The sequence below is a fragment of the Eucalyptus grandis genome, chromosome 2 (genome assembly GCF_016545825.1).
Source record: "Eucalyptus grandis isolate ANBG69807.140 chromosome 2, ASM1654582v1, whole genome shotgun sequence".
In the NCBI taxonomy this organism is placed as follows: domain Eukaryota; kingdom Viridiplantae; phylum Streptophyta; class Magnoliopsida; order Myrtales; family Myrtaceae; genus Eucalyptus; species Eucalyptus grandis.
In genome coordinates, this window is record NC_052613.1 from 3,546,525 (window position 1) to 3,568,650 (window position 22,126).

The window sequence follows — 22,126 nt, forward strand, 5'->3', positions numbered from 1 at the left end:
TATGGTGCCTATGAACCAAACGGTTTGGTTCTGCTTTTCCAAAGGACTCTCATTACGAGAAAGTCCAGATGTTTTGCGAACCTTTTTTTTTTTAAAGGACCGTGAGTAATCATTAAGCAAGTCGAAAGCTCTACGCATGTAGAGGTGTAGGTTGAGCTTTCGGCAATTTCGGAAAGTAAGCATCGATATTGATGAAACTTTCGTAGTTACCAAAGCTTAATAATATTCCAAGTATTAAGATTAATGAAATTGATGCTCAAATTCAGAGATATGTTAGTTCAGCCCACCGCAACGAGGATTGCTTATTTCACCGGTTGCCAAACATAGCGTTCAAGCATCGAGATCAGGCTAAACATTTATTGGTATTGTCAAATGAAAAATTATTTACATTCGTAGGACGCCTAAATTAATAATCAAATGTAAGTGAATATTATAAATTGTTCTAGCTCAATTATTGAAAATATAAATATTTTGATTTTGCGCAAATTGCAAGTCTATCGCCATGCATATAATTTATCTTGTAATTTCCATCAAAAATAGTAAATTTAAAGTACTCGGTAATTTCTTCACTTGGTTAATAACTTTTGACCAAGAAAGTAACTATTTAGGGCATAAATAATAACCATTCTGGCTAGAAGAGAAATAAATTTTTCTATTTCTACTCCTAAATAAGTCTCTAAGCAAAAATATATATTTGATAATGATGCAAAATTTCAATTTTCATAATAAAATTTCATTTCATAATAACATGAAATTTCTCTTTCTCAAGCGGCGACAAACAGTGGCGGTAGCGGCGAGATAGATGGCTCATTAGTAGAGAGGATGAACGATGAGAAAAAGTTTTATTTCCCATTTATGTTTTGTTCCAAATTTATTTTTGAACTAAAAATTTATTCTAAAAATAGAAAAAAGAAATTACTTTACCAAATAGATTTTTATTCCAAATATAAGTCGGAAAAATAATTCCAAAACAAAAAATAAAACGATTATTATGCACACTTTTAGCATAATTAGTAGTATCCTTTAATATAATCAATAATATCCATATTTTTTGTGACTCATTTTTTTTTCATGTATTAATATATTATAAATGATAATATCCGCGCTCAATCAAAATGCGAAATAAATTTACCTATATCCACAACATGCAAGTTCTATATAAATATATTAAATTATTTATGCAGTCCTTAATGGAATGCTTGACAAGACTACATTCCTTATTTTAACTTATTAGTGTATGCAAACCTCAACTCCTCATTGGTAGTGAATATTTTTCTTGCTCAGCACCAAGGAATACCAGAGTTTTTACACTAAAAATGAGCAAGCATTAGCAATTCCTCACTTCACATCATTTTCACATTAGATTCTTCTGGAGGGTTGTTGAATGGGTAAGTTGCCATCTAATGTGAAATAGCTTTTACCATACACCAGCAACATTTTGGTCCCCGGATTTCGATTACTCTTTTACCCCTCTCTCGCGATGCTGTCGAAATAAGCGTATCCCCTCGAGCCAATCGTCTTCAAATTCGCACGAGGTCGCGAACTCGAGATTTACACACTACTTCCCAGACAAGATCCGTACGGCCCCTCCGCAGCTCGTGCCGCCTCGTCGCGGGCCGCGCGCCTCCTGTCGGAACCCCGCGCCGCCACCCGAGGAGAAACGAGCATGGCTCCTCGCCGTCTCGGGGCCTTGCTGATGGTGTTCCTCGTGATCTCGCCGGCGCTCCTCGATCGGTCGGTGGCCGAGCCGGATTCGCGCTGGGAAGCTAAGCGGAGGCTCCTGAGGGAGAAAGTTCGCCGGATGTACGTTGAGAATTTTTATTAACTGTTTGACCCACTTGGTTCTTGTTCCTTTTGACCGCGATGGTCTGTGTCAATTCTTGAATTTTTTAATGGGTATGTCCTGTTCCTGCCAATGGGCTATTGGATGACTTGTGTTTTTCAGTATCTTCCAAAGTCCTTCTTTCTCAAGATTTGATTTTTACTGCCGCCCTGCCGCTTCAGATGATATTGCCGAGATGGGTTGCTTGCGTTTGAGCTGCTTTGATGAAGTTTTAATAGATTGAGAGGTGTATGGGAGGTGAACTTGATGTGGATGTTGCTTTCACTGTTGAGGTGAACTTGATTGTCGTTAAATCTTCATTTTTACCGTAAGTAATCAGTCTGACGAGAATTGTGCTTCGTGCTGGGAAGCTAAGGGGAGGTTCCTGAGGGAGAAAGTTTGCCGGATGTATGTTGAAAATTTCATTACTTGTTTGACCCACTTGATTCCTGTTCCTTTTAACCGCGATGGTCTGTGCCAATTCTTGAATGTCTTATTGGGTATGTCCTACTCCTGCCAGTGGGTTGTTGTATGACTTGTTTTTTCAGTATGTACTGTGGTGCGCGAGGGTGTGATTGAACTGAAACAGCGATCTTGCGATGTCCTTCTTTCTTAAGATTTGATTTTTACTGCCGCCTTGCCACTTCAGATGATATTGCCAGGAGAGGTTGCTTGCTTTTGAGTTGCTTTGATGAAGTTTTAATAGATTGAGAGGTGTATGGGAGGTGAACTTGATGTGGATGTTGCTTTCGCTGTTGAGTAGTTGAATATGCCCAGGATTTGATTGTTGTTAAATCTTCATTTTTACTGTTAGTAATTAGTCTGACGAGAATTGTGCTTCGTGTGGCAGTCTTTGATAAAGGATGATGTTCAATGCGAGTTTATCTGATCTTCGAGTGTCATTTCCATTCTGCCAGGCATGAATTGCGTCTTGATTAATCAGGGGCTGTAGGATTTCATTGACTACGTTGCTCATTTGTCTTGTTTCAGGTTTTACCATGCATATGACAACTATATGACCCATGCTTTTCCGGTCAGTTGCTGTTCTTTGCCGATAGTTGGAGATCGAGGGACTGCATATTGATTGTTCCGCTGAATGATGCTTCTTTTTTTCTCGCAGCATGATGAGCTAAAGCCTCTAACGAAAACTTTCACGGACTCTCTTAGTGAGCTTGGCAATCTTAAGGTGATAACTAATTAGTTCAGTAATAGAGGAATAAATCAGTTTGAGATGCTCGATGACTGCTCATCCTCTTGGTGGTTTCTTTCCAGCTTGAGCACCTACCACAAGACTACAATGGATCCGCCCTTACGCTGATAGAATCATTATCTAGGTAAGTTTGAATCTTTTTGTCAGCTGTTGATGTCAATATTCAAGTGTATCATATGCTCTTGTATATTCACCAACTGACAGCATTTTGTTTGGTGCATTGTTTGCTCCAGTATCCGGTCCATCTTGCTAACCTTCTTTCTGTCTCTCTCCGTCTCTCCCCTGCAGCCTCGTTATATTGGGAAATAATACCGAGTTTGAGAAGGCAGTTTTTTGGCTTTCTGAAAATCTCAGATTTGATGTTGATGCTCGAATAAATCTTTTTGAGGTATTCAGTTCTCAATTTTAATTTTAGATAGATAATCTGAAACTACACTTCAAACAAATTGTGCTTAATGAGAATGAATTGGTCTAGCAACATTGCTTTTAATGAATATCGTGAGATTTTCTATTGAAATTTTTAATAATCTTTCTTTACCTGACTGCTATTGTGTAGTGCAACATAAGAGTTCTTGGAGGACTTGTTTCTGCTCATATTCTTGCCACTGATTCTACAGACAGGTTGGTTCAAGGGTCTTACAAGAACCAGCTGCTTTTCCTAGCAAAAGATCTAGGTGAACGCTTTCTACCCGCATTTGATACACCAACTGGATTGCCATACGCTTGGATTAATTTGAAGGTACAATATGGGGATGTTTGAAGGCAATGATATAGTAACCAAAAACACAAAGATTTAGCATATGTGCCTGGTGTTGTAAATGATCACCAGTTTCTCATTCCAAGTGTTAAATGCGTGGCAATTTAACCTTCCTACATTTTCAATGAGTAAAATATGAAGGTCTTTGTGAAAGGAGTATCTGGACCTTTGACAATGTTATTGTGAACTGATGATGCATTATATCTGTTTGTAACACTGATTTAAGGCAAGTCTTCTCTTCCATGGCTAGAATGAGTTAGACTGAGCACGTGGTTGTATCGGATAGGTACAAAAGCTGTTCTGACTGGTAATATCAAAGGAAAAAAAAATCCTTATGGGGTTGGGAGATGGTGGTTGGTTTCCTTTGTGCATATCTACCTTATTTTAATATGCCTTCCCTTTGTTGTCGGCATTATTTTATGTCAACTAGAGAAGATGAAGAATAGTTTACTTCGGTTGACTAAGTGGCAGAGATCCTCATTTCCTTCAGCTTATTCAATGCCTTTAAAGAAATGCATAGTCACAGTTATGGCTGCTGTAATAGAATATGTTATGTATTTTTCTTGTGCCTGTCATTTCTGTGAGATTTTCACTTTGCTTCACTGCAAATTGTGTTGACAGCATGGAGTAACGGCTGATGAGACTACTGAAACAAGCACCTCTGGGTGTGGTGAGGACCTCACTATTTACAGATAATTATGATGTACCGTCCTGTGTTGCTGCTGTCATTTGTTTGCTTTTGTGGGCGGTTCAGGTTCATTGATTCTTGAAATGGGCACATTATCACGACTAACTGGAGACCCCAGGTTTGAGTCTGCTGCTTTACGTGCACTTCGCAAATTATGGAGCATGAGGAGTTCCTTAAATTTACTGGGGACAACTCTAGATGTGGAAACGGGAGAATGGATCGAGTATTCCTCTGGGATTGGGGCTGGTATTGGTTTCTCTGTACTTGTGTAAATTAAGGTGCCGTGTCTATTTGTTAATTAGATTTGTTGAAGAAGCACCTTTATTACCTCATTAATCATGTAATTTGAAGTATCTAGGTGCTTGCATGACGACCCTAATGCTTCTGATCTTTGCTTCTGTATAATCTTGCAGGAGTTGATTCCTTCTATGAGTATTTATTCAAAGCTTATATTTTATTCGGGAAGGAGGACTACTGGAGAATGTTTCACTCTGCTTATCTTGCTGTACAGAAATACTTTAGACATGGTCCTTGGTACGATGGGTGCTTTTATTTTGCTGTTGATGTTCTATTTATATTTCCGCCTGGTCAAATATTCGTGCATACTAGCTTTGCTCTGGTGGAAAGTTGTTGATAGTGAAGCATTCTCGTGCTTTTTGTACACATGTAGAATCCAGAGATCCTTCATCATTTACTAATTGAAGATAATTGGCATGTCAGCTTTTGTGGGCACTTTCATGATTATGTCCTCACTACACTTCACTTTGTAAGGAAACTGCTCTAGAGGAATTTAGTGAATTTACTCAGTAAAATTCTTCTTGTTTCCACTCTCGCTGGCATTTTTTCACCTGACATCATGCAAGAAATAGTTTACTATAGACTAATTAAAGAAAATTAGAGGCCTTAAGCACATGTGAACTGGATTTTGTCTGGCCGCTGGAGGAGTTAAGACAGGGCAGCATTCAGTACAGATATGCTTGTATTTTACTGCCAAAAACAAAACGGACTAATATATGGTTACTAGCTTTAAGTTGACTTATGGTAATAAAAATGGAATGATCTGTTCATTGTCTAAATAGGTATCATGAAGCTGACATGAGAACGGGAAAAGCAACTTACTGGCAGCTGACAAGCCTTCAAGCATTTTGGCCTGGGTTACAGGCAAGTAAGCTATGTCCTATAGGGAACTATGGTTTCAAGCTTCAGGAGCGTTCATAATCCCAAATGATACTCTAACATAATTAGGTTCTTGTTGGGGATGTTGCTGCTGCAAATTCGACACACCGTGAATTTGTTCATGTGTGGAAGAAGTTTGGGGTTATACCAGAGAGGTACTTGCTTGATCATCAAATGGTTCATCCAACAGAGAAGTACTATCCTCTCCGCCCTGAATTGGCCGAGTCCACATTCTACTTATATCAAGCAACGAAAGGTGAGTAATATTGGTGTCATCTGTCTTACTTTCAACTTGATGTGGTGAGTTGGCTGCATGATTTGTATCTTCTCTTGATTTGTTAAATAAACCAACTTCAGCTCGAAACTTTCCTATTCAGCTAGAGCAAGCAAAACATAACCTGAAATGCTTGAGTATTAGATACCACTGGTTGTGATTCATCAGTTATCATGCAAACTTTTACTGTGATATACTAGGAAGAGGTGCTTAAGTATATTCTTGCACGTCCTGAAAGCGTAATTAATCTGCTGGTCTCAGTGGCCATTGATGGTGTGAAAGTGTTTGCACGTCTATTTGGTAAGCTTTTGCACTTTCTACATCTTTCTTCTAATCCTGTAATAATTTGTATGTTATTAGATCCATGGTACATAGAAGTGGGTGAGTCAATGGTTAATTCCCTTAATCAATATACCAAAGTGGAAGGAGGATTTGCGAGCGTCAGGGACGTAACAACGATGCAACTGGAAGATCATCAGCACAGTTTCTTTCTTGCTGAAACGTAAGGCAACCTTTTCAATGCATGCTCCCATTAGACTAGCATATGCTGAAGTTCCGCTTGAATTTTCTGCAGGTGCAAGTATTTGTATCTTCTCTTTGATGATCAATTTTTGGTCAATCAGAACTATGTATTCACAACAGAGGGTCACCCTCTTCCTGTAACGAGAGATTGGCAAGAGAGGCTTCCGGAGACCTTCATTCCTTCCAACTGGACCTTTGTCGAGGTGCTCATCTCTCCTTATATAGCCGAAAACAAAACTGGCCCTTCGTTAATCATGATTCGTTCAATTCATAAGTTGCTGTTGCTTACTTCCTTTACTTTTTGGTACTTCCTGGCTGATCAAACCTCATGGTCCTTGCCCTTCATGTTCCCCGTTCCCGAGTCTTAGAAAGTGTCAAATCAATGTAATCTCATGCGTCTTTGGCTTAAGCAGGCGGACAAGCGAACGAGAAGAGCAAGTGCCATGTCTTTGCGACTCTGTCCTGCATCGAGCACCCCTTCACATGGACAGAGAATGGAGAGCGCTTGTCACATCCCCGATGCATGGGACAGCCACAGGTGTTCAACCGATGAAGAGTGTGGCATCGACTCCAGCACTTGCAGACGGAGATCATGCAGCATGGCAGGCTACTGTGGGCTCTGGCTGTCCTTGTGATACCGTGTACATTGCGAAATTCTTTTTCATCCCCAGGAAGCATTAATCAGAGGCTGGCGCTACACAGATGGTTCGACTCACAGAAACACACAGGATTCTTTCACTGTTAGAAGTTAGCCCTCAACTAGATTAGGAGTTGAAATAGAAGTATGATTAGCAGGATCCTTGTGTATCTCCCCCTCTAATCCTTGTACTGTATTGAGCGGAAACCCCCCAACACTGCACCGTCGAGTTTGAAGGAACAATTAATTTTTTATGACACTTCCTACATGTTTGAAGTTGAAGGGCGTTTAATTCACTGCACTGTGAAGGAACAATTATTTTGAAAGATGATTGCTGATGACGTTTTCTACATGTTTGAAGATGAAGGGCGTTTAAGACACTGCACTGTGAAGGAACGATTTGATGCTGGTTGCGTGGACGTGATGCAACGGGGTTGGTGATGCAAAAAGCATCTCTCTTTTGAGTGGAGTTACGTGCTGGCCAGGTAAATTCGTCCTTTACAAGACAACCCCTCTCGAGTGGGGCCAGAATCTGTCCTTGACTTTGACTATGAAGTTGTGCTGATTGAATGAGGGATAACGATAGAAATTTGACTTGATATATGATGGGATTTCTGGGTTCTTATCTATTGAATTTTGGTTAAATGTACAAAGGACTCCTTAAATTTTAATTTATTTAATATGATTACTGACTGAATTTAGTTCATTAGTTTATATTGAATTTTTTTATATAGTTTGCGGATTAAGTTAAATATGTACTAAAATTTTAAGGATCACTTTAAATAAATAAAAAAAGTCATGGATTTATTGGATCATTATGACAGTTTATGGATCATTTATATCAAAATAAAATTATATTGATAGGAAAAAAAAGTCATTACGCAAATATAAATAGAGTTAATATCTTGAAAAATCTCAAATCGGGTATTATGTGATAAATTTATCTAAACTATTTTTTTGATTATGAAAAACCCCAAATTAGTAACATGTCCATAAAAATCATAAACTCTTTGTACATTTATGACAAATTTACTCCAAACTAATTTATTCAACCGTTAAAAACCTTAAACCGATACATTTGTGACAAATAAACTCTCCATTAAATTGGATTAATACTACAAAAAATTATAAAAATTGTAAACTATGACAAACGGACAATAAAATCCCAAACTGGTATATTAGTAAACTTTTACGTAACATTCAATTTAATAATTTGATAGTAAAATCTAATAGAAATTAAAATTGGTTAAATTTGTCACAAGTGTATCAATTTGGGGTAAATTTGTTTTTGATGATCAAAAAATTAATTTTGGATAAATTTATCACAGATTTTTAAGGATATTAACGCAAAAAAATAATTTGATTTTTTTTTATCACCCATTTGGTGGCGCAAAAAATTAACGCAAGGGAAGCAGTTTGATTTGAGATAAATTTATCACAGACGCAGACAGGATATTAATCACAAAAAAATGATAAAATAATAATAATAATTTTTTTTTTTTAAATAGTCACTCCCATATTGTCAAAAATTCATATCTTTTCGGGGGACACGAAAATATTATTTTAAGCGGTCATTTCTGAAAATTACTTTTTAAATTATTCGTTCTCGAAGAAGGGAACGTCTAGTCCAAGGCTCATCAAAGCTGGGCCCCGCTGCTTTTGACACTGCGAATCCAACGGCCACCCTTTACTTTCCCCAAAAGGCAACGGTCTCGATGGGCCCCCACCGCTTGGAAAATTCGTCGGGCTTCTCGCCTTTCTCTCTTTATCTACTTTGTCTCCTTTAGACCTCTTACCGAAACGCGCTTTCTCCCGACCCCACCACGCGCTCCTCCGTCGTCCCTTCCTCCCACGCGCTTCTCCTCCTCCTCCTCCTCCTCCTCCCCGGCCAGAGGCTCGGCCCCCCCGCGAGATCTCCTCCCTCCATCGACGCGCTCGTCTCCCTCGACGGAAGAGATGATCGCCGCGCCTCGCCGGGACGGGGCGGCGCAGCCGCGGCGGCGGCGGCTGGACGCCGACAATGGCTAGAGGAGCCGCAGCGCCGACGAGCACGTTTGACCCGCGGCCCGCGGCCGTCGTCGACCACCGCCGCTTCTTCTTCACCGCACGCGGATACTGCGCTCACCATCGCTCACCGTCCTCCGTCGCGTGTTTTCTCCGTCTGACTGATGTCGCAGAAGCGGCAGAAGGAGGAAGGCGCTCATAGCCCCAGGACAAGCGGCGTCGGTTCTTCACTTTGAAGCAGTGAGTGGAATCTTCGCCTTCTTCTTGCTTTTTTTTTTTTTAGCTTCGTCTCGGGAATCTGTCTCTGTTTGGATAAGCCTCGGCCGGTGGCGTGAAACCTTGGCCTGTGCTAATGGAAGATATCAATCGGCGGCGGAGGATTGTCGGATTGTTCGTGTTCTTTGTTTAATCAGTAGAAGCTGCGCGTGCTCTTGTTTGTTGCTTTCACGGCAAGGCGTGAAGGTCAACTAGCGGATTGCTATTTGGAAATGGTCGCTGTTCGACTACTGTGCTTGGTTGCTTAACGATGGTTCTGGATGATTGGAATTATTTTTGTGCTTCGAATGATAGAATTAGGAAGTGAAAGATGATTCCGGCTTGATTCTCAGCTAATCTTGCAATTGGAGGAACGGCCTAGTTTAAGAATACTGGTTCATTCAATACTGTCCTCGTTTGATATACTTGGCTGAGATACTGATTTGTAAACTTGATTGTGTACAGTGTTATTTCGGAAGTAGTGAGGAAGCAGCGCATCCAGGATTTCCAGAATTTGTTGGAGCCTTTGGTTCGAAGAGTGGTAAGCACCTTCTTAGATTGCGCCGACGAGGTAAATATGTGAGTTGCCGTTCTGAGATATCCTGTGATTGAAGCACGAGTTGTTTTTGTTCTGCCTTTGGGTTGGTTTGATCTGACCTGCTTTATTCAGCCCCTTTTGTCTTTCCAATTAGCTTGCTCCTCGAACGAATTGACTTCGCATATATGATAGCTGCTGTCATTTTGTGCAGTCTGCCAAGCCTAATAAGAGTAACACCTTAGATTTTTAGGACAGTGTTATCGTCAAATCATTAGTCTTTCTCACTGAAGGGACACGAGAGGAGTTGTCTTTTTATTGTCTTACATAGTCTTACAAGTATTATAGCGGTAATCCAACCTTAGAAAACAGAATTGAAGATTTTTGTTTTCCAAAAAATTTAGGCTACATATCTCAACAAAACCCTGGAAAGACAGAAATCAAAAGTTGGAAGTAATAGCTATGAAGATGAGAAACTGCTTTTATATGAATACTTGTTATGATCTGGTTGATCTTTTTTGCTATGTATGGAGCTGGTTCTCAAAAGAATTCTCACAAATTCTTTTGTATATGTGTTCATTGCCCTCATAAATTAGCCCCAAAGTTGTAGGTGGATGTGAGTTGCTTGGATCTTTTATGTAGGTGGCTTCAACATAAATATTGTTTAGGGAACTTGAAAATATGTCTTGCATACAAGGACTTGTTGTGAGATGGCGTTGATGCTTAAAGTGCTGCCTAAGGGTCCGTTGCTAATGCTTTCACATAGGATGTAGCGTAGGTTCTTTATTATTCGTTAGATTCCATATTTCCCAGTTTCCATCACGTACATTTTCATGACATCACTGCCTGCTTTATGAGAAGTGTATGTTGTTGACATCAAGTCATTACAGGTAAAGGAGGAAATTGAGGTTGCTCTGGCAAATCATTTTACTGCAATGAGAAGGTAAAAATTTCTTGCTATTCCATTAAAATAGATATCTATTAATTCGAATGAAATGGAAAAGGAATGAGAAAATACTTGGGCTCAAAGCTTGTAAAGTCTTAATAAAGTCATAGACTAATTGCAGGAGTTATGGGAAAGAGGTGCATCCTTCTGAATCAAGAAGCTTACGATTAAAATTTTTAAATGGTCTGTCTCTTCCATTGTTTACTGGTGCTCGACTTGAGGGTGATGGTGGTTCTAAGATGAAGGTAGCTCTAGTGGATGGTTTTACTGGGCAAGTTGTTGATACTGGCCCTGAATCATCTGCCAATGTAGAAATTGTAGTTCTTGAGGGAGATTTTGATGGAGATGAAGGCAGCCAGTGGACAGCTGAAGAATTTGAGAATAATATCGTTAGAGAGAGGGAAGGAAAGAGACCCCTTCTTACAGGGGATGGAGTTGTGAAACTCAAAGATGGAGTCGGCTTAGTTGGTGAAATCGCCTTTTCAGATAACTCAAGCTGGACGAGGAGCCGCAGGTTCAGACTTGGGGCAAGAGTAATGGATAAATTTGAAGAGACTAGGATAAGGGAAGCAACAACAGATTCTATTGTGGTCAAGGATCACCGGGGAGAATGTGAGTTCATATTATGTCAGGTCATCTGGCTGTCATTTATCAAGGTGTTTGACATCATCATTCAATGCTATGTATTTCATTTCATTTTTTTTTTTTTCATTTTTATCATTTTTATCCCAATTCCTCTCGTATCTTCCATGCTAGCGTGCGCAAAGAACCATACTTTTAGGAGCATAAAAGAGCTTACCCTTGCCATACTTTTCATTCATACTCCTGTTATCATGTTATATATCTCAACAATGTTTGATATTCCTCTTATTTGACTTGACTTTTCTGCATTGCTAGTCTGATATCAGCTTCTGCCTTTTCATCCAAATTGGAATATTGTTATCAGCAAGGCATAGCCTTCTTACTAGTATCTGTGATGTCTTTAATTTCATGAGCTGGGAATTTGATATTACAACTCTGGTCAAGTCAATAATGAAAGCATCCACCATTTCTACACCCAGATTATTCTGTGCTGTAGAGGCAAAGACAAAATTTTAAGACTTGCTCCTGAACTCTGTTTTCTGCTTGCAGTGTACAAGAAGCATTATCCTCCTGCTCTGTCAGACGAGGTGTGGAGATTAGAGAAGATTGGGAAAGATGGAGCTTTTCATAAGCGTCTCAGTGAGGCTAATGTCAACTTTGTGAAAGATTTCTTGATCCTACTATCTGTTGATCCTTCAAGGCTCCGAAGTGTAATTGATCTCTTTCACCTCGATTAACATTTTGAAAGGTTGTTCGCATTGAGCATTGAGCATCTGCCTCAAGGGTGCAATATCAGTGTACGAGACATGTTCAACAGTGTGAACTCATGGCCTCCTTCTAAGAAATGTCATGTGGAGGCAATAGTGTCTCTTAGCTCAGGCATACTTCTTATTTCAGACACCATACCTTTCTGTTTGACAGAAATTCGTATCTACTTGCGTCAAAATAACTTTGCTTTCTGTTTACTTAGTCGTCCTAACGAGCCCTTGGGTTTATAGCAATACCAGTTTAGATGGTTTCAACTTTGGACTGTTTTGTAATGAGTCATTCAAAGATGATTCATTTCATCTCTTGAAAAGTGCAATTGTTTAAGCAGAGGATCTCCTGACATCTGCAGATTCTTGGTGCTGGTATGTCTCGTAAAATGTGGGAAGTTACTTTTGAGCACGCCCGAACTTGTTCTCTGGACCAGACAATATACTTTTACCGCCCTCCTTCCTCAGAGCCAAAGGCTGGCGTTCTCTTCAACATCGGAGGGCAAGTTATGGGATTGCTTTCCGATGGTAAATATATTCCCTCGGAGAAGCTATCTGAAGCTGAGAAGGTGCGCTTTTCTGGCTATTCTGGTACTTCTAATAGTTGTCATCAATCTCTTATGACGTATATATCTTCAATCAGGCTGACGGCAACAACATGGTAATATCCGCATGGCAACACTGGGACGACGTAGTCGCCTTTGGTGATGAACCTTGTTCAACTGGGCTTTTGAATCCAAACAGTGATCTTCGCAGCCCGAGCTCACCTGGGACCTCCGGTTCTGGTAGTTTACGGCATTTGAAGAGGAATCAGATTGGTGGATCTGATTATGCACAGCGCCATATGTCTTCACCAAATACCATGTCATCATCCATCTCATCCATCTTTCCCATGGATGATTATTCCCTTGATTCCTTAGACGATATGGATTTTAGAATCAATCATTCTCCGACCATCTCTGGTCTAATCGTCGGAAGGTCGATTCATGATCCTGGGTCGTTGAGCCAAAGTTTTCTTGAGGAAGACCTTTCGTTTTTCGACGGAGAATGCTCAGAGGACATTTCTCGTCCACAGCGTCCATCTGACGCCACTGACAAAGCTCAGAGGAGATGGAGAAAGCTTTTCAATGTCTTTTTGGTGGTTCTTTGTAAGAAAACTAGTGCTGCATAAAAAATCAGGAGATATTATGAGGATTCAGAAAGTTTTCCTAGGTATAGTCATATACCGTGTGATAGAAGCTTATTAGATGCTGCTGTTTTAAAAAGCAGTGGCTCGGGTGCGTTAGCAAATGTACAGGTTATGGCCTTTAATTCTTCTTCCGAATGCAAATCCTACATGGTCTTTGGCAGAAATGCTGGCTTAGCTGGAGCCGTTTTAATTTGTGGACAAGCTGCTCTCTAATATTTGCAGCTTCTCACAGACTCAAAATAAACGATCAATGGGTGATTTGTGTCCAGAATCTTATGGTGTTTCTTTCGCTTTTTGTTGTACATCTGGTATTTCGCTTGAACAAAGAGTTCGGGAATAGTAAGCGACTACGATTCCTGCCTATTGAGATAGGAAATTCTACACTAATCATCGATGCAGGGGAAACCAAGGCAAGTTTCTTGGCGAAAAGAAGAAAAAAGAAGAAGAATGTGCTAGGTAAGTTCAAGTCTTTGTGCAAACATCTAAATGGTACTTGTCAAAGAGAACAATCTAAACAAACTATGCTGTGCACAAGATTGGAGATGGCATTTCATGGAGCCATTTACTCATGGTCGGTTATCACTTCCACAGACCAGAGATTTTCGTATTACAAAAGGGGACAATGTAATCTTCCTATAATTGGGCTATTCAATGCACGTCAATATACAAAGGCGATTTCAGGAAACAGAATTTCATTACAAAAGCAACGAATGGAGCTCCTCTCCCCAGTATAAGAAACTTAACCTTCGCCAAAGGTTCACATCTTACATTTGTCGCCATCATTACACATTTCACCCTGCAAAGGTATCAAATAACCAAGCATACCGATCAGGATCCACTTACTTCAGAAAGCTGCACTAGAATCGCTTGAGTATGGTCACAAGATTTCTTTTTTGACGCCTAAAGAATGACTACATGTCACTAACATACCATGAATTTCAGTTTCAATCCGCAATCTTTAGTACGATGAACCATTGCTCATACTGTCTACTTAGGTTCAGCAGAAAACAAGCTCAAACAACTGGGAGCTTTTCTATAAATAGACATAAATGCTAGATACCCCAAAACAATGTCCCATCATTTGAGGCTCTCAGTGAGTAGGTGCTACTATGTCAGAGATGGGTGATGCTCCCCTGCTAGTAACGAATTAACCCAAATGGTGAACGTCTTTAAAGACGAAGAGGTAATCAAGAGTCAAAAGTCCAAATTCAAGAAATGAAATGATAAGAATTTTAATCATAACAACCAAAAGGGTGATTTAATCAGTACAGCACGCAGTACTTACCAGAGTTTTAGAGGCGTGGGTCAAAAATGACCAAAAGATATCTTTGCATGTGAATTTCACCAGCACTCAAACACAACAAGAGAGAGAGAGAGAGAGAGAGTCCACATCACCATAGGGGTCCTACCTTTCTCTTTCGTGCTTCCAGTATTTCTTCTAACGGTGGACGCCCTGACAAAAACACAGGTCCATGAATCACTAGACCCAAGCGTTATCATATTTTCCATTGAATTGACTATACCAATCTGAAGCAAAGTGCATAGGGCAAAGGCAGAAGCTTTGCAGGCAACATACTAGCGGCCGCTGACACCAGAATTAGATGAAGGAAAGCATAGTCCTTACTGCTAACGTAACCTTACGTCACAGAAAATTACAAGAAAGCATGATTGCATGTTTAACCAAACAGGAAACTTTCTGTAGATCAAAATGAAGTGCAAAATGGGATAATCACACAGTAGATATAAGCTGTTGGACTGCAGAAAACTTTTACTTCTCAGGCATGTTACTTTTAGTTGCAGCAAATCAGTTACATCAAAGAAAGACCAGCAATGAGGTTGATTATACATGAATGAGCAACTACCTGACTATTTTGGTACGAGACAAAGTCATTTAAAAGTCCAAATTGTTCTTAGGACATGTGGAGTTTTGACAATTTATTTAAAAGAGAACTTACCGGTAACTTGCAGACGATATTTAGCCCAAACTTTATAAACTGCATCAGCTATGGTCGCGATCTATGAAAAGAAAGCACGTAAATTAAGCACAGAAATGCAGAGTTTTGCAGCATATCAACTTAGTATAACTTTTGGAAATACATGATGGGCAAACTGAAGAGAACTTACCGGTTCATACTTGGTAATGGCATAAATCCATCCAAGACCAACTTGTTCATAAAGTCTTCTAAATGCCTGCAAAAGTGGCAGAAATCACTGAAAAAGGCATATATGTCTATGCTGAAAGACTGTATGCCTATAAGAAGAGGTCCAATGACATGAAAAGCCCTTCACTAAACATTGGCTTATTATTGCAGTCTTTTCCTTCTTTTACTTTTGCAATTAAATTATAATTAACTGCGGTTTTTTAGTATGTACATGTTCTCTTTGTGAGGATAGATAACTATCAACTCATGAGAAGCCAAAACAATTTAATATAACAAATACTTGACAACTGCGACTTAGCATGAAGATTCTGAGAGGATCATACTTCCACATCAGTCACAACAGTTCCATCTGAAAGAATTGCATGGATCCTCCCCATAACCTGAAGAAAAAGGAAGCAAATCTTGATAATTCAGTGCTGAAAGTTGAATAGCAAGTCAATTTTCAAATATTACATTATCTCTTTTCTCCTTCAAAAGCCGCGATGGTTTCAAGATGAATGACTTTATGAAATTTGAATTTTTCAATTCAACAAGCAACTCAGTGGCATAGGCCCATAACTAATTTAAGATGGAACTTTCATGAGCAACAAATACCGTGAAAATCCTTTTATAGTCTCTCAATACACAGAGAATGCAGAAAGAAGATTGCTAGAACCTCGATCTCTTATGCTATCAAATGGCTGGGAAATGGCAGAAGCAGGAAATTATTAGTCAGCTAATTTCTGCGCATTATTGAGTAGCCACTCAATTTGGGCGTCTAAAATACCATGCAAAAGTTTTATTTTTTTCCCATAATGACGCAGGGAAGATATAAGAGTGAAGGCCCGAATAGCATAGTTCAGTCTGATACCGTTTTGTAATCAAGGCCCTGGTTTTCCTCCGGCAAATATTCAGCCGAGCCAATGTCAACAAACTTTATTGTACCATACTGCTTATTCCTCTCTCTCAGCATGTCAACCTGTAAGACACAGAAAACAACCACCGAAAATTAGAAGAACAACTCAACCTATAGCTTCCCTGTCACAAACAAAACATCCCTGATGATATCATCCGATAAAGACCTCGCGCATGCAAAGTGGGCAATCCCCGTCATAGAGCATTTTGATCTTCCAATCCTGGGCGACTGCCGTTCATCTTCTTTCTTGGGAGCAACCGGCTCTGCAGTAGCTCCTTGAATTGCTCGAACGGATCTTCCTGAAAACAGCAAAACAGGGATTAAAACTCAGAAAGCTCATCCTCTCCAGTCTTCATCCAATCAGCACGTACGCATAAAATACGACAAATTGCAAATCAAGAACCGACCCAGAAGACCCAGAACTTGAAGGAATCAACCAACACAGAAAACAAAGCCAGAACAGCATATTGTCAGCCAAGCAGCACGTACCCATAAAACATGACAAGATGCAAATCAAGAACCAACCCAGAACTCGAAGACGTAAACCCAAACAGAAAAACAAAACCAGAACAGCATGCGATAGAGCTGCACGTCACAGGCTAACCATACAACAGAGAGAGAGAGAGAGAATCCAGAGCTCACCAGCTTGGTGTTGCAGAGGCGAACCGAATCCCGGCGGGGATCTTCGGAGCAGGCGATTGGGTACCGAAACCAAGCTCAAAGGAGCGTTCTTGTGCCTCCCAATGCACGCGGCCGCGGCTACTCTCAAGGCCATTCTTCTCGGTCCCTTTTCGACGGCGGCGGACGAGAGGTTGTCGTCGGATCGACAAAAATTCCAGTTCGTGGAATCGCGATCGTGGCGCAAAGAAAGCCAAGATTTCGGGCAGAAGCGAGAGACGGTCTTTCCTCGTATAGCCGCCCCTGGCATGCGTGGCGATCTCCGCTTCACCCGCATTTTGCAGCCACGTTTCTTCTCCGTTGGCAAATAGGGGTTAACATGGTCGGATGGGAGGTTCTCACCTAGAATTGGAAATCATCTATTAAAGAATCCATTCATTAATTTCATGAATTCACTCGAAAATCCAATGGTGGGTTTTAACTTCATGAATTCACTTGAAAATCCAATGTGAATTTAGGCCGTTCCTAGGTGAGTTTATGGAATCGATCTCACTAAGCTTCACTTTCTCAAATCTAATCCGATTTTTTGGTGGACTTATGAAATTAGTTTCACCAAACTTTACACATTCAGTGTACTATTTTTTAGCAAGCTAAAGTAAGACAAAATGACAAAGAAGTTCTCTATTCTTAAGTGTAAGATTAGTAAAATAATAAATATTAATATCTAGAATGGAAATTTTAGGATTTTCATCTTTCTTAATTTTTATTGAATTTTTTTCTTAAAAACTTAATTTACATATTTATATATTACCGATCCAACCCGGGTGAATGGGTGGACAGTTCCATACCTTGAATATGAAAACTAGATTGGTATCCATCAATTTCGATTATTAGAACCAAGAGCTGAATCGATTCCTTTGAGAACCGTTGGTTCCAATTCAGTTTAGTCAAATTTCGGGCGGTTTGAACGGTTCTCAATTTTTTTGCACACTCTTACTATTGGAAAAACGACGCCGTGCGGAGGCAAAGTCGGTAATAGAGCGGGAGCGCGAGGGCACCTTTGGAAAAGCGCACGGCTTCGACTCGGTTACTCGTCGCAGCACGACTCTCTCTCTCCCTCTCTCTCTCTCTCTCTCTTCTCTCCTCCATTCGACTGAGCTCGCGGCGCTGAGCTTCCATGGCGTTCCTGCTCAACCGGACCGGCGCCGTCCTCTCTCATGTCCGATCTCATCCTCAGGTACCTCCGATCAAGCTCCTTTTGTCATTTTCCGGTCCTTCCCCGTCGCTCCGATCGGCGCCTCGGTTCTCGCCGGCGCGTCGTATCTAACGTCGCTCGATTCTCCGCTCACTCTTTTGTGGTTTTTTTTCTTTTCTTTTTTTTGCTTCTTCTCGATTCCGAACGCGTGCCGCCGCCGGTTCAGAGGACGGAGGGCGCGATCCCGCTGCCGCCGCGCCGCGGATTCCACGTCGAGCCGGGGGCTCGCGAGAAAGCGGTGAGATTCTCTCTTCCCCCGTTTGTTGTCGTTGCTGCTGCTGCTCTCTTTCCGTGGCTTTTCCGAGCGTGCGTTTCGGTCTGATTTCTCGGAGTAAATCCGTGTTCGGATGTCAACGCGCGAGATTCGTGAAGGGCGGATTGCGCTAGGCGAAAGACCAGACTAAGCGTGAGTGGAAGTGTTAGGGTGATTAAATATTAAACAGCTTTTAGATAGTCGGCAGTGATCGTACAAAATCTCATGGCGAGATAAGTACCTCGGATTAGATGATTGCTGTTGTTTTTTAGGTTAGCTCGGATTGGTTAATTGGTCTTGCAGAGTTTTGGTGGAAGGCTTTGGTTAGTTTTACTCGGTCCGATGAATGAATGAATTGCTGAGACTGTTCGCATTCATGCAGGCCGTGGTTCTGTTCTCAGGTTTTATGGGGTGCTTTTTGTGCTGTAGGATTCGAATAGCTTTGAGATTCTTTTATCTTTGTATCCTGTCTCAAACCACATTCCTGGTGTCAGTCTGAGGGTAGATAGATGCATTGCAATGAGGATGATTTAGATTTGAAAATTTACTTAATACTTTCCAGCGGATTGATCTGTTCTATGATATGTACCCTTTTTCCTGTCAACTGGCTTAGAGCGTGTGCTTGATTATGATTCTTTTTGGCTTTTTGATTATGGACTTATGTAATTTGTCCGACTGCAAATTGCAGCTTCTGGCACCAGATCCAATTCTAAGCCGTTTCAAGTCGCATAAGAAGGGTGTCAAGCAGTTGAAAAGAATTGGAGATGTCCTCACGATTGTTGTCATTGCTGGTATGCTTTTAGTTACTATGATGTGGATTGAACAATCTTCTCAATATTGTTATCCATGCTTGATCTTAATGTTTTATATTATTATGTTTGGAAAGTTGGGATAATTGGACTTTTTAACTGATTCCTAAATTGTCTTTGCTTTTCAAAGAGGGAACCTTGCTGTAATCTTGTTTTGTTAGAAAATGCTTCTTAGCACAAGCATCTCATAATGGTAGTAGTACTCTCTGGTGGAGTACTTTTCTATCTTTCCACTTCAATAATTTCCTCAAAAAACTGCTTACTTTGCTTTTGTTGCATGTTGACTAAGGTTGTACTTGGATGGTCTTCTATGAGTTCCATCGTACAGACTAATACTTTGCAACTTCACCGATATTAGCATGTGTTAATGCAAATTTGTCCGAGACCTTTTTGCAGCATCACCACTGATTTGCACCTTTTTAGGGCAATCATGCTGAGCCAGTACTTAGATGAAGCTTATGATTATTGTGCTTTGATTGTCTATTAAATAACATACTCAAAAAGGCTGACAACAATGGTTCTACCATGGTACTTATGTTTTCTTGAGTAGTTTGACACAAAGTCCCTAGAATCGTAACAATGCCTCTGAGACTGGGCAACCGGTTTAGTTATTGGGGGTTGAAGATGTGGACAATTGATCACATATTTGTAATCCCTTCCTTTTGAAAGCTTTGCTTACCCCAAATCCGGGTCTCTGATTAAAACTCTCTCAAATCATTCTTTTTCTTGAAACGTGCTACAATTGATAAGTCAATGTGTGAGGTATTACTCTAAGTTTGTTTCCTTGCTCATTGCCACATTTCATATCTTTGTGTTCCAACTTAAAATGATAAAGTTTCTTGTTTTGCAATTTGGTTTTACTTTAGTTTTTCATCGTGATGCATTTTCTAGTGTTAAAATGCTACTGATATCGAGCTCAATTTTGGCATTATTTTAAATGGAAATTAGAACATATGCAGACTACCATCGTCATTGGACAATGCGCCATATTGTGTGGAAATAGAGTTCTATTTTCCGTGTAATGTTACAGCTCTGATGCATTTCATGCTGCATAATGTTTCAGGATGTTGCTATGAGATCTATGTGAAAGCGGTGATGCGAGAAGAAGCTCGAAAACAGGGGAGTGCCTCTGGTGAAAGTGCTTAGTCAAGTGTTCCTTGTATGTTTGTTTAGCCTTAGTTTGGGAGAACAGTGGCCAATAAGCAGGACAGAAATGCTCCTCAATTTGTAGTTTTGTATCTCAAATATCCATATCTCGTTTTATTGGATGGAGCACATTTCTTCTGTCGTTAAAGGTTAGATTGCCCAACTTTGCTTGATTTGCAAGATAAGAAACTCTTCGGATGGCAAATGGAGAGAGTGCACAATTGGTACATGACTGTGTTTCCTTTGTTTCTCTTTGGATTAAGGTGATTTTAGTGAGGGTTGCGTAGCGAGAAGCAAGAGGAAAATTACCTACTGCACTTGCCTTATTCCTCGAGTCGGTGCACTCCTAGGAGTAATTTACCTCTTGTCCTTGTGTCGTTGCACTCCTAGGAGCAATTTACCTCGTCCCTGACACTCTTATCTAACGTGGAAACTTTCGTCCTTCAATAAAGAAACCGCTATTGCATTGTGTGAGCAGGCTGATGCAAGCATCAACATATTTGCATCTTTGTTCGAAGGTGGACCGAAAACATGTAGTTTCTTTGGTTATGCGGGGATCATCTGAACAGGTTGGTTTCTCATGAACCGGTTTTGCAGAACGTCTTTTCAGGGCACATTCTACTATGTCTCCCTTCCGCCCCCGATCTCTGTGGTTCCCTCTATCATCGACTGTTGTGAAACAGGGGAAGAGAACGGCGCCATGTCTGATGTTTCACCTGATTGCCTCAAGTAGCCGGAAATTGTCGAGATCGTGTCGGGTGTTGAGTGTCGAGTTTCATCAGTACTGAAGAAGAGTGTGTGCAGGCGCATGGGCGCTAAGGAAAGTTCATCTTTCTTTTCCATCGGGTCATGGTGAGGAAGAAAAGGGAAAGGGGCAACGACGAAGAAAAGACATAAAGTCAGATTCCGTTCCGTGAGGGCCCTCACCCCAATTAGAGAAAAACAATGGGCGATGGAGAGCTGTCTAGTTCAAAAGAGTGATTCATTTGTCCTGCGAGTGCGACCCATTTCACCAACCATATCTCAAAAGAAGCTTTATCCCTTCAATTTGGGTCCCACCGAACTTTGGCACAGACAAATCATCGATATGGGGAAAAGTGCCACGAATTATTCCTAAATCTTGACATGTTATCTTTGGCTTTTTAATTCGTTCAATATGAATTTTGAACCTAATCTCTGGACTTTTCAAAGATAAGTCAAAAATTCTTATGTCCTTTCGTTTCAATTCATTTCCTAAATTAACAAAAAAAACACTTACTTTTATAATAAAGGAGGTCGACCTTTTACTATTATGGAGATTGGGTTAATAATATACTTAAATGAAACTATAGTAATATTTATAAAGACCAAAAATGTGACAATGTAATAAAAAAGAGAGCATCTTTTTTGTTGTTTTAGAAATTAATTGAAATTTAAAAAAAAAAAAACATTTTAAAGTTTAGGTAATAGTGTAATTATGAAAACTTGTAAATGGGAAAAGTACCAAAAATAGTCCTAAACTTTTTCATATTTGTACCAATTCAGTCCATCCAACTAATTTTTCGATGTCTTTTCTTTTCATGGACAAATTTTATAATTCTTTATATTTTTTCTTTTTAAATTATTTTTTCTTTTTCCCTTTTTTCTCCTTTTTTTT

General features: G+C 40.1%; 4 protein-coding genes across 5 annotated transcripts; 3 read left to right on the plus strand and 1 right to left on the minus strand.

Moving 5' to 3' along the window:
* The first annotated feature begins 1,476 nt into the window (after positions 1-1,476).
* LOC104418312 (alpha-mannosidase I MNS5) lies at positions 1,477-7,708 on the plus strand. 2 transcript variants are annotated; one of them, XM_010029620.3, is made up of 14 exons: positions 1,477-1,803; positions 2,813-2,855; positions 2,943-3,008; positions 3,095-3,156; positions 3,321-3,420; positions 3,589-3,771; positions 4,411-4,459; positions 4,544-4,723; positions 4,891-5,011; positions 5,557-5,638; positions 5,723-5,909; positions 6,288-6,429; positions 6,502-6,652; positions 6,863-7,708. In XM_010029620.3, exons 1-14 carry the CDS (start codon positions 1,667-1,669, stop codon positions 7,082-7,084), a joined length of 1,725 nt encoding a protein of 574 aa, XP_010027922.2. In that variant the 5' UTR covers positions 1,477-1,666; the 3' UTR covers positions 7,085-7,708. The 2 variants fall into 2 exon arrangements, with proteins under 2 accessions (XP_010027922.2, XP_010027930.2); XM_010029628.3 differs by lacking the exon at positions 1,477-1,803 and adding an exon at positions 1,854-2,115.
* LOC104418333 (calmodulin-binding protein 60 A) lies at positions 7,414-13,623 on the plus strand. The gene is made up of 9 exons (XM_039306081.1): positions 7,414-7,506; positions 8,874-9,245; positions 9,293-9,330; positions 9,811-9,886; positions 10,771-10,823; positions 10,948-11,438; positions 11,958-12,118; positions 12,526-12,732; positions 12,807-13,623. Exons 1-9 carry the CDS (start codon positions 7,414-7,416, stop codon positions 13,332-13,334), a joined length of 2,019 nt encoding a protein of 672 aa, XP_039162015.1. The 3' UTR covers positions 13,335-13,623.
* A 186-nt stretch (positions 13,624-13,809) lies between these two features.
* LOC104418348 (uncharacterized protein At5g50100, chloroplastic) lies at positions 13,810-17,364 on the minus strand. Its single transcript, XM_010029675.3, is given in 9 exon segments — positions 13,810-14,148; positions 14,762-14,805; positions 15,308-15,368; positions 15,477-15,542; positions 15,838-15,894; positions 16,365-16,472; positions 16,576-16,631; positions 16,634-16,708; positions 17,052-17,364. Coding segments are annotated over 9 exon segments (819 nt in total). The 3' UTR covers positions 13,810-14,109.
* A 737-nt stretch (positions 17,365-18,101) lies between these two features.
* Positions 18,102-20,719, plus strand: LOC104418357 (succinate dehydrogenase subunit 7A, mitochondrial). The gene is made up of 4 exons (XM_010029682.3): positions 18,102-18,264; positions 18,449-18,520; positions 19,224-19,326; positions 20,408-20,719. The coding sequence occupies exons 1-4, from the start codon at positions 18,205-18,207 to the stop codon at positions 20,488-20,490; spliced, it is 318 nt and encodes a 105-aa protein (XP_010027984.1). The 5' UTR covers positions 18,102-18,204; the 3' UTR covers positions 20,491-20,719.
* The last annotated feature ends 1,407 nt before the right edge of the window (positions 20,720-22,126 follow it).

What these genes read in the sequence shown, in the direction of transcription:
- LOC104418312 (XM_010029620.3), top strand. Translation starts at nt 1,667, where the DNA reads ATGGCTCCTCGCCGTCTCGGGGCCTTGCTGATGGTGTTCCTCGTGATC. An exon ending in AACAAGCACCTCTGGGTGTG is followed by an intron (nt 4,460 to 4,543) that starts GTGAGGACCTCA and finishes TGGGCGGTTCAG; the next exon opens with GTTCATTGATTCTTGAAATG. An exon ending in CTTATATCAAGCAACGAAAG is followed by an intron (nt 5,910 to 6,287) that starts GTGAGTAATATT and finishes GTATGTTATTAG; the next exon opens with ATCCATGGTACATAGAAGTG.
- LOC104418333 (XM_039306081.1), top strand. Translation starts at nt 7,414, where the DNA reads ATGATTGCTGATGACGTTTTCTACATGTTTGAAGATGAAGGGCGTTTA. An exon ending in CTCCGTCGCGTGTTTTCTCC is followed by an intron (nt 9,246 to 9,292) that starts GTCTGACTGATG and finishes AGGCGCTCATAG; the next exon opens with CCCCAGGACAAGCGGCGTCG. An exon ending in AGCCTTTGGTTCGAAGAGTG is followed by an intron (nt 9,887 to 10,770) that starts GTAAGCACCTTC and finishes AAGTCATTACAG; the next exon opens with GTAAAGGAGGAAATTGAGGT.
- LOC104418357 (XM_010029682.3), top strand. Translation starts at nt 18,205, where the DNA reads ATGGCGTTCCTGCTCAACCGGACCGGCGCCGTCCTCTCTCATGTCCGA. An exon ending in ATGTCCGATCTCATCCTCAG is followed by an intron (nt 18,265 to 18,448) that starts GTACCTCCGATC and finishes CCGCCGGTTCAG; the next exon opens with AGGACGGAGGGCGCGATCCC. An exon ending in CGGGGGCTCGCGAGAAAGCG is followed by an intron (nt 18,521 to 19,223) that starts GTGAGATTCTCT and finishes TGCAAATTGCAG; the next exon opens with CTTCTGGCACCAGATCCAAT.